The sequence below is a fragment of the Phymastichus coffea genome, unplaced genomic scaffold (assembly GCF_024137745.1).
Source record: "Phymastichus coffea isolate CEN01 unplaced genomic scaffold, Cenicafe_Pcof_1.1 PCOF00133, whole genome shotgun sequence".
Classification (NCBI taxonomy): domain Eukaryota; kingdom Metazoa; phylum Arthropoda; class Insecta; order Hymenoptera; family Eulophidae; genus Phymastichus; species Phymastichus coffea.
In genome coordinates this window covers 61,498-74,521 of record NW_026706944.1, presented here as the reverse complement: position 1 = coordinate 74,521, position 13,024 = coordinate 61,498, and the positions used below count along the sequence as shown (strand labels likewise).

Here is a 13,024-nt window from a genome sequence, read left to right as displayed (position 1 = left end):
TTTATTCACTGAGGTTCATGAGATTTATTGAATAATCGCCGGTAAAGCAAATTTATCATTCGACGTTACCTCATTCTTTCGCAAACAACACTTTGAATTACAAACGAAGTACTGTACGTTTTTTCTCAAAGCAAAGATTTTCTTTTTGTTCGCGGTTAAAAAAAGGTCCCATGGATAAAACAATGTGCAGCTCTCGGGTAATAATCTCGTTTCGTTTTCCGAAGAGACGTGAAAAAGACGAAAAAAATGGCGCGTCTGGAGGCGCGCGAGCTCCGAGCTTTTTCATTCGCCTCTTCAAACATTCAGCTTCCATAAAGGCTGACACGTTTAGCGAAAATTCGAATGATTCAGGGTCGCGAAGCGAAGAAGCCAGAGCGGCGAAAGAGCGCAGACGGCCAATGTTTAGCGAGTCGCGGAACGGCGGCGGCGGTGGGCAACAGCAGCAGCAGCAGCAGCAGCTCGCTCGTGGTATCTGGCCCCGTTCCAACGTCGGCGGAGAGGAGGCGGCGGTGGCGTGTTTTGTCGTCTCGCGTTGAAAATGGAAATGGCCACGGCTGCAATTTATTTCCTTCGCGTGCTGCTGCTACCGGCGTTGCTGTTTGTGTCCTTTTTTTTTCTTCTGTTGCAGCTGCCACCGCCCGTTTTCCCTTGCGGCTCGGCGCTACCGGGAAATTGCTTAGGAATTTCGACGCGTTGCATTTGAACTTCCAAGGTGTGTGTATAGGCATGCCTGCGTGTACGCTCACGCGTCAAGAAAGCATGCTCTAACAATGCATTTTATTATTCGTGCTTCGTTTTGGATTTTCACTCCCGTTCAGATTCCATTTGGTTTTTACTTTTTCCTATTCCAGCTTCAATTGCCTTTCGCCTTTCTTTCAAACTGTTTACTGGCGCGAGTAACTTTTCAAAGCGTTTGGTTTTTCTAGACTTTCTTCAATTGCAAACCATTTCAAGCTTAAATGTAATGAACATCAATGGCAGTCAAGTCTTCTAGTAATGGCCGCAAATATAATTGAATGAGTTCATGTATCATTTTTTATCGCAGTAACTTGAAATGCTCATCAGTTTAAGTAGCCATCTGGAAAGAAATTGTTGCAATAATGCTATTCAAATTTTACGACAAAATCATTTTGTTGAATTTGAACCAACTAAATAACGTGATGATAAAAAAGTCTTGTTGACATCCAATTGTAAACAAATTGATTTATCATATTTTTTTGGAATGCAAATTGTTTTGTGTTTTGGAGAGGCATTTGAAGAAGAATCCACACTCAAAACATAAGTGTTTCGGTCGTAAAATGAAATTTGTCGATGCATAACTTATCGGTGCATCACATACAAAAAATGAAGGTGACAATCGAATCGCTAAAATTACTCGCACTCGAAAAAATACAGATCGTTGAGCTTGGCTGAAAAAAAAGCGAACAGCTATTGAAGCTTATCGATGCGAGAAGACGGCCAGACCACACGCGGCAAACGGGAGCGAGTGCGATACTCGAGGTGAGAATGAATCGGGTACGTGAGCTTCCAGCGACGTCAGAGAGGAGATCGAAGAGGAAAAAAGCAATAAGATTGTTCTGGGAAATTGATCTACTAGCGCGTCGAGTGTTCGACGAAGAGAAGTAGTAACATCGACTCCGACGGAATCTGACAATTGGACCCAATTAATTAAGATTTCCAGTAGCGCGAGTGAACGCGCCAACCGGAGTCATTGGCAAACTGGGTCACCCATTCACCTGCCTCCAATGCGCACATCCGAATGCACAATGTAGGTCTGGTCCGCTTTTGTGTCGTCGCCATCCTATGTGAAAAGCAAGAGTAATGTGGCTCACCGTACACTCGAGTCCTCCTCGTCCTCGTCTTCGTCGGTCGCTCGAGCTCGCGTCTCGAAAGTTGCATGTATGCGCGAGGAAGTTTTATGTGTCCATTTGCGCGTGACAACGACTTATATGCGTATACACGCGGCGCACCGTAGGTTTCTTATTCGTCGTTTAACCAATGACCGGAAGTCTCGCTTTTGATTTCCTTGAACGAACTGCCACGCTTTCGCGAGCATATTCATGAGCTATTGCTACTTGTTTTCTTGTTTTTCCGTATTTTCTTCATTTTCGTTGAGAGATCGCGAGCTTTCGAAGTTCAATTTGTTCATGACGTTGTTTAACTTTGAATGACCGTTTAAATATTCATCTGATTTCAAATTTGTTATTTTAAAATTTGTTACATTCATTATCAATTGTTACCCTTCTTTAGCCGCACAACCGTAGAATCAATGTTACGTTTTAGATAAGATATAATATCGCTCGTTTGATTTGTCCAAAAAACATGCGATTCAGAGCTGGTCTGTTAATAGAGTCATCTAATATTAGAAAATTACTTTACGGTTTGAAGCTATAAAATTCCTGCTGCCGGATCCAAATGATCATAACTTGCACGAGAAAGCATAGCGAAGAGGAGGATCCAAAATGCAGCAGTGATAACGTCGACTCTTATTTAATCGAAGCGTCTTTGTCCACCTTCTTAGCCGTTGTTGGTCTCTTGGATAAGTGATGTGAGGCGAACACCGAGCGAATGATCATCAATACAGCACGGACCGCTGTAAGAAGACACCGCAGGAGATAACGAGGCTAAGTTGGCCGCAGTTCATCCGAGATATCAGAATCAAATCGATCATAGGCAGCCGATTGAGAACGTACTTTTAATAAATACGTGCCGTATGTTACATGATTATATACTCATAGTTTAATTAAAATTAGTAATTTTTATAAGAATCCTGTAATAAGACGTGAGAAGTTTGTTAAAAGAAAGTAATGATTTATTGAGTGAGAAAACACACTGCCAATCGCATTAGCGGATTGCTCTTTAAAATGTTTATGTAACAACGAATAATTATTTCCGCCCACTCACACGAAATCAATATGCGGTAACAAGTTAAACATTAACGCGCATCAACAGTTCAACAAATATTGTGGAATTTATGTGACGTATGAATAGATGGAGACAACAAATAAGAAAAATGTTATTGAAAATCATTCAATAAATTTATTAATTTAAGAGCCCAATAATCATAATTCTGCAAATAAAAAGCCGCACTCATATTACGCGTGTTATCATAATAATTGCGCGTGATAAATTTGAACAAGCTATCATTGAAAAGAAAAAATATTTGTTGAAATTGTAACGCACTTCTGATCAGAGTGATTAAAGATTAAATACAAATAGATTGATATATTTATGCATGTTATTGATAGCAATTAAATTTATTGCCTTATATGCGAAATGTGTCGTCACAACCATAGTTGGATATAGCTATATTAACTACAAAAATGATTTAATTACCAATTTATTATATCTGAATTTTGCAGACAATCATGTCGTACTTCGTATATCGATATGATATACGATAATAATACATAATTAGAATAATTAAATATTTGAGTAAGTCGTGACTCATTTTCTTTTTAAAAAAACATCAAAACCATATCTAACAGCGCCTTGGTAGTAATAGATTTCTTATCTTTCAATATATCTTATTAGGATTACGTGTAATAAGAGTGTTAATATTGCTATTATTTAATAATTACATGAGAGTCTAAAATAATCATCAGTTTTGTTACGTACAGATGGTTAAACGTTCATGTCTTATCAAGAATGCGACAAAGTCATTCGCAATTAAGTAGCACGTGTATAATTGAGTTTTTCAGTATTCGTCGTGGCGTACTGAACTTATAAGTATTAATTTGCTGTCAAGTTTAAATTGCCATGAGACACGCAAATCTCGCATTGCCATCGGGAAATTTATACTAAAGCTTATCTCCGCTTAAATTCGATTGCATACTGTTTTCAAGTTTGATCTTTGCTTCTCCCTCTCTCTCTCTCTTGCTCTCTCTTTTTATATCAAAGGCACTTATCTTGTTCGCAATTGTAGTATCAGTTTACATTTTCCAAGAAAAAAGCACTGTTTTGATCAATAGATAGTTGATGTACATATCTGCTGAAACTCGTTTTAAACAACATACACGAGAGAGTGATTTATGTCAATGTAGTCAATTGTGATATCAACACAATTAATTCTCGGAATGATATTGTCAGTCAAACGCGTTGAACACAATTTTTTTTAAATTCGTACAATATAGATTTTTGCACGAGTACTTAATAGTGAATAAGGTATTCAAGCTGGGAAAATATTGGTAAGTCCGTAGCACGTGACAATTAACAATCGAGGCGAAGCCGAGCTTGTCAAGCACGTGCTATCAGTTTGCCAATTTTCCGGCCTGCCCGCGCGCAGTGAGACCGAAGTTAGGATGTTACCGACTGAGCTAGGCTTTTCCTCGGTTGTCAATTCTCACGCCTATATGAACTTATACCAATACTGTCCCGTATGTAATTTACTATCAATTCAATAAAACTGTATCCCTTATTCCCATACACCATTAAATTTACTATATATTTTTGTAGCTACACACCGATGAATTCGTAAAGTTAGGATCTTGGTAACATCAGGCATGACTATTTAATGTCATTTTATTTTTTGAACTTATATAATATGTGAATAAAATACTATTATTCTCCTTAACAATTTTAAATAGAAAATATTCTTTCATAGAAAATGGAAGTTAGATATAATTCATAAAAACAATTTCGTTATTGAATAACTATGTTTATATAAATAAATTTATATGCATCAGTAAAATATTAATAATGGATCAAATAAATTTTGTATAAGCTTATAGTTACAAAAAGAAGTACATTTTTAACAAATTCATGCTGCAGGTCGCGACCGCGACTAATGATACACATACATATATCAATTATTCATATACTAGAAATCATCAGCGCGCTAAAAAAATCAAATATTAGTGTAATAATCCAAACATCTAAAAAATTACTATAGTATTATCGCCGTTATATTATTTAATCGATAAAATATATTAGAACCCAAATGTTTCAACAAACTTACCTGGTTCGGAAACGTTAGCAATAATTACTTAAAATTTTCTTATTAAGTGACTCAGTTGGATTGGATACAATAAGTAGAAACTAACACGATACACTGATTACCACGTGACTACCTTTTAGCCAATCAAAAACACGAATAAACTAACTTCACTATATCATCATGTATCTCTTTTTTTAAGAAGGTTCTCCTGTTATAAGATGGATACGTGTGTAAAACACGTTTAACCATTGTGTATAATGTGAACATGAAAAAATCGTTTGATGGAACTTGAATGTTAAAATTCATTTAAACATAATAATTAATCATGCTCGATAATCGAGGCAACTAAACTTGTAAGTTAACATTTTTAATAAGTAAAGTTAATTTTTAATAATGATATTTTGTGCTAATGTATAAAATTATTAATATGAACATGATTAACAAATAAATAAATTATTGTAATAATATATATTTAATAACTGCACAGAATATTGCAACCTTAAAATAGTAATATTAGTCGAAGTAATAGAACAATTTATTTCTTAACTAAATATTTGATATTCTTTTATTAATTTCATCATATAATATATTAATTGAAATAACATGTCAATAAAAAGTAGTCCAGTACAGAACCTTCGGAAACCAATTCACTAGAATTGAAACCGAATGTCACTTGAATTTAATCGGATATTTATTAAATATCAGTAGGATCCCGTAGACTTATCCTATCGATTCGACTGTGTAATCATGAAGGGTTTATATATACGTTGATCAAAAAATATAATTAGTAAATTATTTAAGTGTTCGATGACGAAACTGATAGTACAGTAAAATTCGCGTGATTTTTGCTAGATTACCCGTGTCTCGTTCACTCGCCATTGCAAACACTTACAGAATAGAATAAGACCTGGGATAAATGGGGCGCGTTCGACTTAGCCATACATTCTTATCGACTGCTCGATTCCCATTTAAAACAATGCTTAGGATCAAGGGATTGGGCGGACGGTTCGTTCTCTCATTCCACCTGCATTGATTTACATCTGCATAGTTGTACAGTAGGTGCAGTTCCGGCCAAATCGAAGGCGCCCGTAATCTATTAATAGTAGCTGTCAGTATTCACGCGCGAACGATCTTTTCTGTGTTATCTCAATCAATGAACTCTTATCGGGGCCGCCTTAACGATAACAGCACTCCGAGTCAGCCCGGAAACTGATGCCTCTACATAACGAATCAGTGAAGCACGGGACACTTTCATTTTTGGTGTGTATTAGACGCTGCTGTACAACGACATAGTGGTGGCGGAGGAGTGACCTCAACGGTATCGTACTCGCGACGGTTAGTCGAGTGGGAATAGCCTTCATGAGCGGACGAACTCGAGCGCGAAGCCAACGACGCAGATATGGCCAGGCGAGCATTTCGCACTCTCGTCTTCGGACTTCTCGTGACGTCGACACTCCTCTTCGGCTACATCCTCAGCGCAGATTACTCACACAGTTCGAGCAAGTCTGCCAAAGACTACTTCATTGGGCCATGCCTCATCAATACCAATCAGACTTGCCCCGACCCGGAGGTTTCCTTCTTCCTCTTCACGCGCCAAAACTTGCGACTCGCCCAACAGATTCTTGTCAATGCTACCGAGTCCAATCTCGATCAAACGTTTTTCAACTCCACATTGCCGACAAAAATTATCGTGCATGGATACAACTCAGACATGGAACTCGACTCGCTGATCAATATCCGCGCCGAGTATTTGAACAAAGGTCGCAGCAATGTGATTGCCGTCGACTGGCGAAGGCTCGCCGCTGGTCCCTGCTACCCCGCAGCAGTGCACAACGTTCCCCATGTTGGCGAGTGTGTCAGTCAGCTAGTCAACAGGCTCAAGGATCACGGCACCAAGGACATTCACGTCATTGGGTTCTCCCTGGGAGCACACGTACCTGCGTTCACAGCGATCCGCTTGAGGCCTTACAAGCTGCCGCGCATCACAGGGTTGGATCCGGCTATGCCGTTTTTCATTACCGTCAGCAAGGATGAGAAACTTGACTCGAGCGATGCCGAGTTCGTCGATGTTATTCATACCAACGCCTTCGTTCAAGGCAAGATCGAGACCAGTGGCCATATCGATTTCTACATGAACGGCGGCATCAATCAACCTGGATGCTGGGAGAAGAGGAATCCCTTCGGCTGCGATCATCATCGAGCGGCTATGTACTTTGCCGAGTCCATTAACAGTCAAATCGGCTTCTGGGGATGGCCGTGTGCTGGATTTTTCGCTTATCTCATCGGGCTCTGCCAGCCAAGATTTCCCGCAGTGCTCGCTGGCGACCCCGTTGATAAGACTTACAGGGGATACTTTCTCGTCAAAACTAATGATAAGAGTCCCTTCGCGCAAGGCATCTTTGCAATCAATCCAGCCTTCGTCTCTGACGTGCGATTACTTCGGTCAAGCCAGTAAAATATTCAATCTTTGTTTTGATAGTGATCGTTATATTGTGCGTCGAGATTTTCCAAACTGCGTTGGATGATAAAAACTCAAAACTTCATCGATAACGTATTAAAACATAAGCATCAACGTAACTGTATTTTTATTTACCAATAAATAATACCGTCGGCTCATATCAAATCACGAGAACGTTTAATGTATATTGAACTTTCTGATTTTCAATTTCGGCAATAAAAATGTTCATCTGTCGTTGTGCGTTAAAATGAATGCCAACAAGACAAAAAACATCACTAGTGCTACTAAAATTTCAACTTGAAACCGTATGTACGTACATAGAACGCTTATTTGCTACAACATAGTACATCCATCACGTGACCATACCTCAGCCAATCAAGTTACGAATAAAAAGCTTCTATGTGGTATCCATCACCTTTCTGTAAAGGGGAAAGAGGAACACTCGTAGTAACTAGTTGCATACCATTTTGATCCAAATATTGAAATCGAGAAAGCAAACAAACGACGATGGCTTCGTGTTCCTGTATATGTAACAAAAATGCCAATGAGAAAGTAGCCGTGAATAAACAATCCATTAATCGTGACATGTTTGAAACTTCGAAATAACGGTTCGATGAGTAACAGTCAGGATGTGCGTGAAAGTGGCAAATATGTATGTGATACCTTTAATGCGCTGATAGCATTTTGATGTATAATCCCATTTGATGTGAAAGTTAATAACACAACGCGAGAATGTTAAACAATGTTAATGAAATATAGACGAGGAGTTTTGTAATAGGAGCTACGAGTGAGTGATTACTATATTTATTATTGTATCCATGATATCCCATTTCATTTCGATACTTCAATAAAATCGAATACAACATTCATTAATAACATTGTTTTATTCAACGTTCCGTTATCTGAATTTATGCAAACTATAATCAAGTGGCGTTATGATGACTTTTGGTGTTCGTAGATTTTCGATTTGCTATTAAACGTCAGGAATTTTAAAAGGTGTTCGAAGCTTATTTATTGTCGAGAATATTTTGTGATCTTCCGTGCGCAAAGTGCGACGTATCGAAAGAAATACCATATGATGTTCAGGAAAGAGATTCTCGTCTCGTATGACTTTTCAGCTTCGCTTCCCTTGGGCGTAAACGTCACGCCAGACAAGAATCGTTATTGGCATTGTTTGAGAAAAATCATAAAATTTGCTTAGTAAAGCAAAGATACGTCCGAAATGAGAATTCATGGTGACCCGGGGATGGTTTGAAACCTCGAGGTAGTTTCAAGTGAAAAAAAGAGTAGCGCGCAAAGAAAAAGAAATACGAGCGGGAAAGTTCTTGGAGGTTTTTTTTTTTGCGGGAGGTCGAGGGCCCAGCAGCGGCCGTTCACGGAAAATTCTAATGCGATCCCCGAGGGCTCGTCAAGCTACAGCGGGAAGCTCGCGCGGGTCGCTATAAGATATCTCGGCCTGCTCGCGGCTAATAGGTCGGGTAGGCTTGCATTAAAAGTTGATAGTGGGCTCTGTCTGTTTAAAGCTTGTTTTTGCTGCGCTGGAGCGCGCAATTTAAAGTTTAACCTGACGCAAAGGCAAGAATGCCAATCTACCACGCGAGCTTCGGCTCGCTACTTTGCTGCCTGCGCGGGATATCCGAGATCGCCGCTCGACCGACAAGCTCTCTTATAGATCGAGGCTACCGAGGCCGCGGCATTTTCACGGGACCTCGCTCACTTCCGATACAGGAGCTGTCGATCGATACTTCGCCACGATTTCGCTAACTTGCTGCTTTATTGAATTGGATAGCCACTCGATGCGCCGAATTTCCAATTTCGCGCTCTGCCCCGCGCAAATTTAATAGAAGCAACTTTCCTGCAGCCAATTGCGTGCGTGTGCGCGATATATTTGTCACGAATGCCAACATAGCATTTTCCTCGCTTCAGCCGCTCGTGTTTCTTTCATAGTGCCATGCAACTCGGACAAAGACTCAATTATTCATCGAAACATACGTCTCGCGTGGTGTTGATTCAGTTTACGAGTTTTTATTCTTCGAGTTTGCAACCTAGTTCCCCGGTGCGTACATAGGAAGCGTGAAATATCGTGCGTACGCTATACACTTTCCGTCACTTTTATGCCACTGCCAACTTTTTATTTATGACTTTATGAAGATTCCTTTTCGTCGATTGCTTAAAGAAAACATTTGATCCACAGGAAATAATCACTTTCAGCTAATTTCAAGATAAAGCTCGAACAACGTACAAATTGGTTTATAAAAGACTATAGCATTAACAACTTTTATAATGCATACTTTAGATAAGCCCACCGCCTTATCTTTTGTACAATCTATTTAGGCTACGCGACGTGTGCAATATTTAGAATAATCGTGGAAGAGACTCATAAAATAGAGCTTATCTAAATCTATTCAACGACATAATATTATAAGGAACGATTATTACAGATCGTGTGAAACACCACTAGACTAAAGCGGACATTATAAAAGCGTTTAAAATAAAATATTCAGCGATTATATTAATTTAGGAAGTTAAGCTGAGAAATACAAATCAATACTGAATTTATTATATTTTATGTTCACTTTGTTCGCAAGAAATACTTGAAACATATAAATTAGGAATAAACGCGAAGTTAAACAGTAGAATTTTATTATTGCATGTACGGTCAGTCGCAAAAATCGTTATTTTACATGAAAGTGAATGAAAAAGAAATCGGTTTTATGTTCTACTAATTGATTTGAATTCATGTTATTTCTATTAAGGAATGATCGTCATTGATCCTTGTTAGCTCGTAAAATTGTAAGCTGAAAGCTTGCGAGAAACTCACGTGAAGTAATCGCACAAATAAATCGTGATAAGGCATAGCGGCAAAAAAGCTGGCAAAGTACAAAAGCGATGATGCCGGACGAAGTAAGAAGGGCGTGAAGAGGAGCGAGGGAAAGAAAATACAGACAAAGCCAGGGGATAATATTGAAAGACGGAAGCGTGTACATGGCCGTACAATTGAGAGCGCGACGAGATCTGGTTTTGAATGCGACGCGCGACGCGCGACGCCGACAGGTCACAACTCGATATTACTTGTGTATAGCGCGAGCGGCTTGCTTGGAATGCGTGTCGCAGAAACTCTCGAACATATACTTTGCCCGGATTGAAAATCTTGCAAACTAGATTCTCCGGCCGGAAAGAAATACAACAAAGTTATTTGAATATTGCATTTGGTGGAGGCGTAAGCTGTTGAAACACATAATGTCAGCCGGTCGAGCGCCGTAATCTCGTGTGTTTCCGCGCTCTCGCGCAGATTGGTTTCGTTGCAAACTCGCACCCGTCGCGGCTTGTTGGAATTAAGTTGAAAATTCAGTTTGTCGGGGAACTGATCGCTCGTACATAGTTGGCTTGCGCTGTAATTTTCACAGCTTTCAAGATTCTCCCGTAGAGGATCACACACAGAGTGGTTGGGCGTTACGCGCACACAACGCCGCACTGTGTACGCACGCGTACGTGTACAGAGCTCATCTCTCTCCAGCGCGCTCGCGCGTCAGGGAATTTATACTTGCGATGAAATTGCTGCCTATGTACGTTAAGTGTATCCTCAGCATCCGTAAAGCACTTTCCGAATAATCCATAAATCTATTTGACCTAGATGCGCTTGGCGAGGGGCGTAAAAACAATTTTACGCCTCCCCCTACCCGCCTCCTTTTTTTTACGACGCTGATTTTGTTTTACGCCCTGCACGGCTGTTCGCTGCTTTGAATAAGCTTCTTTTTTGGAAGTTATTCTTTACATTTCGTTGCCATCGGCTAATAGAAATGTAATACCTCGATCGTAAAGAAGCCGTGAAAAATTCCCCATTTAAATTTAAATAATCTTATCAAATTGAAATGCATTTGTCCTCGGCCTTTTCGAGAACTAGTTGGCAAAATAAAATGTTTGAACGAGAATAAAATTAGATAGGGCAAAATGATAAACTTCCGCGGAAAAGACATACTTAAAAATTCTCCGGTGGTATGAATAAAGAGAAAAGGGGTTAGCCTTTTAAAGTTCAGATGCTGATTATATGGTAATGCAAAGTGGGTACTTTTCATTCTTCTGAAACTCTGCGCGCGGAGATAATTTCTTGTTTTTCCTAGAGATGCGTTTCAAACAAATTTTAATTAACTGAGAGCCGACCGTGAAATAAGTAATTGCCTGGCGAGTTGTACATTACATAATTATTTTTTGAAGGGACTTAGATTGAAATCTGATACGAGAAGCAATGATTAAATGCATGAATAAATGAACGTCAATCAAAGCTCCGACGTAACGTGTAATTTTGATATTCGTGTGTCGAGGGAAGTGATGGTGCTGAAGGGCATGCATGTACATAATATAGTCGGCATAATTAGCACGTAACCTGGATTCGCAACACTAGAGAATGACGTTGATTGTTAATGTGTTTACAGTGCAGCAGATCTACGGCTCGAACGGGGCGTCAATGGGTATGCCACTGGGAATGACAAATCTAAAGATGGGCCCGTTTATGGGCGGCGTCCAAGGAGCCACAACACTACCCCGGCCGGGAAACTGGCTGCACCCTGCGGGCCTCAGGCACGGGCACAGCGCGGCCCGGGTCCGCCTCTACTGCCAGGCAAAGTGAGAAATCACGGTTCTGACAGGTACATTCCAATGTCCTCTCTGATCTCTTGGCTCAACGAATCGCGAATCGTCAAGAGGTAACAACTCGAAACTCATCTACTTGTTCTTGTTGCAGCGACATATCTTCTAATCAGAAGGATGAATGGTTTGTGTAGGTGAGTTGCCCGCTACTTATACCTTCGATTAACGGGTGTTTGTGCAACGCATCGCAATGTCTCAGCTAATATTTGATATTGTTCGTAAATTTTAGAGGCAGGCCTGGACCAAAGTCCGCAGGGTGTACAAGAGCGGTGGTGCCCTCACCGTTCCCAATCTCGCCGTTTCTCGTCAACGTGGGTGGCTTCGATTCGTCGCTACCTTACTGGAACGCAAACGTCAACACGAAAAACGCAAACGTCGCACTTGACGAACAGATACAAGCAAACGAAAAGATATTCTCCGGACAGAGCGTCGGCAAAGACTGAGATTTACGCGCGTTAGAAAGCACGCACAACACATTGCGCACGTGCCTATGTTTGCCCGACCGCACTTTATAGACTTTTCCTACTTGATCCGGCGAAACGAAGCCGCGGAAACGAGCGTCCCAGTTTTCCGGCGATAAATATAAACAAGGCGAGAAGACGAGGCACGCGAAGCAACGATCATTGCGAGCAAATAAAAGAACATACGTACCCATCATTCGACGACCAATTGGTTTTTCCTTCTCGTAAAATTTTCACAGCGAGTCAATGAAATGAAACAGCGAGCTCAAATATCTTCCACGAGTTGTTTTATGTCGCCACTCGCAAGCAGCGACCCTTGCGATTTATCAACCTTTGTACGAATATTCTATACACCTTTTTTCGACGTGTCTTTTTATCTCTATATCTGTAGTTGAAATCGAGCAACAAATGCTATCGAATCAGTTTCGATGTATCGAGTGACTGTGTGACAGGGGCTATCGAAACTCAGGGGGGGACCCACGCGATGACGGTAAATCGTTCGGCAGATTGGATGATTTTAGA

General features: G+C 40.3%; 1 protein-coding gene across 1 annotated transcript in view; it reads left to right on the top strand.

Annotated features, from left to right (window-relative positions):
- Positions 1-7,410, top strand: part of LOC131671704 (uncharacterized) — a 118,868-nt gene extending 111,458 nt beyond the window's left edge. The window contains exons 6-7 of the mRNA XM_058948323.1: positions 352-468; positions 6,334-7,410. Coding sequence (XP_058804306.1) covers positions 352-468; positions 6,334-7,391 — 1,175 coding nt within the window. The 3' untranslated portion in view covers positions 7,392-7,410. The remainder of the gene's footprint in view (positions 1-351; positions 469-6,333) is intronic.
- The last annotated feature ends 5,614 nt before the right edge of the window (positions 7,411-13,024 follow it).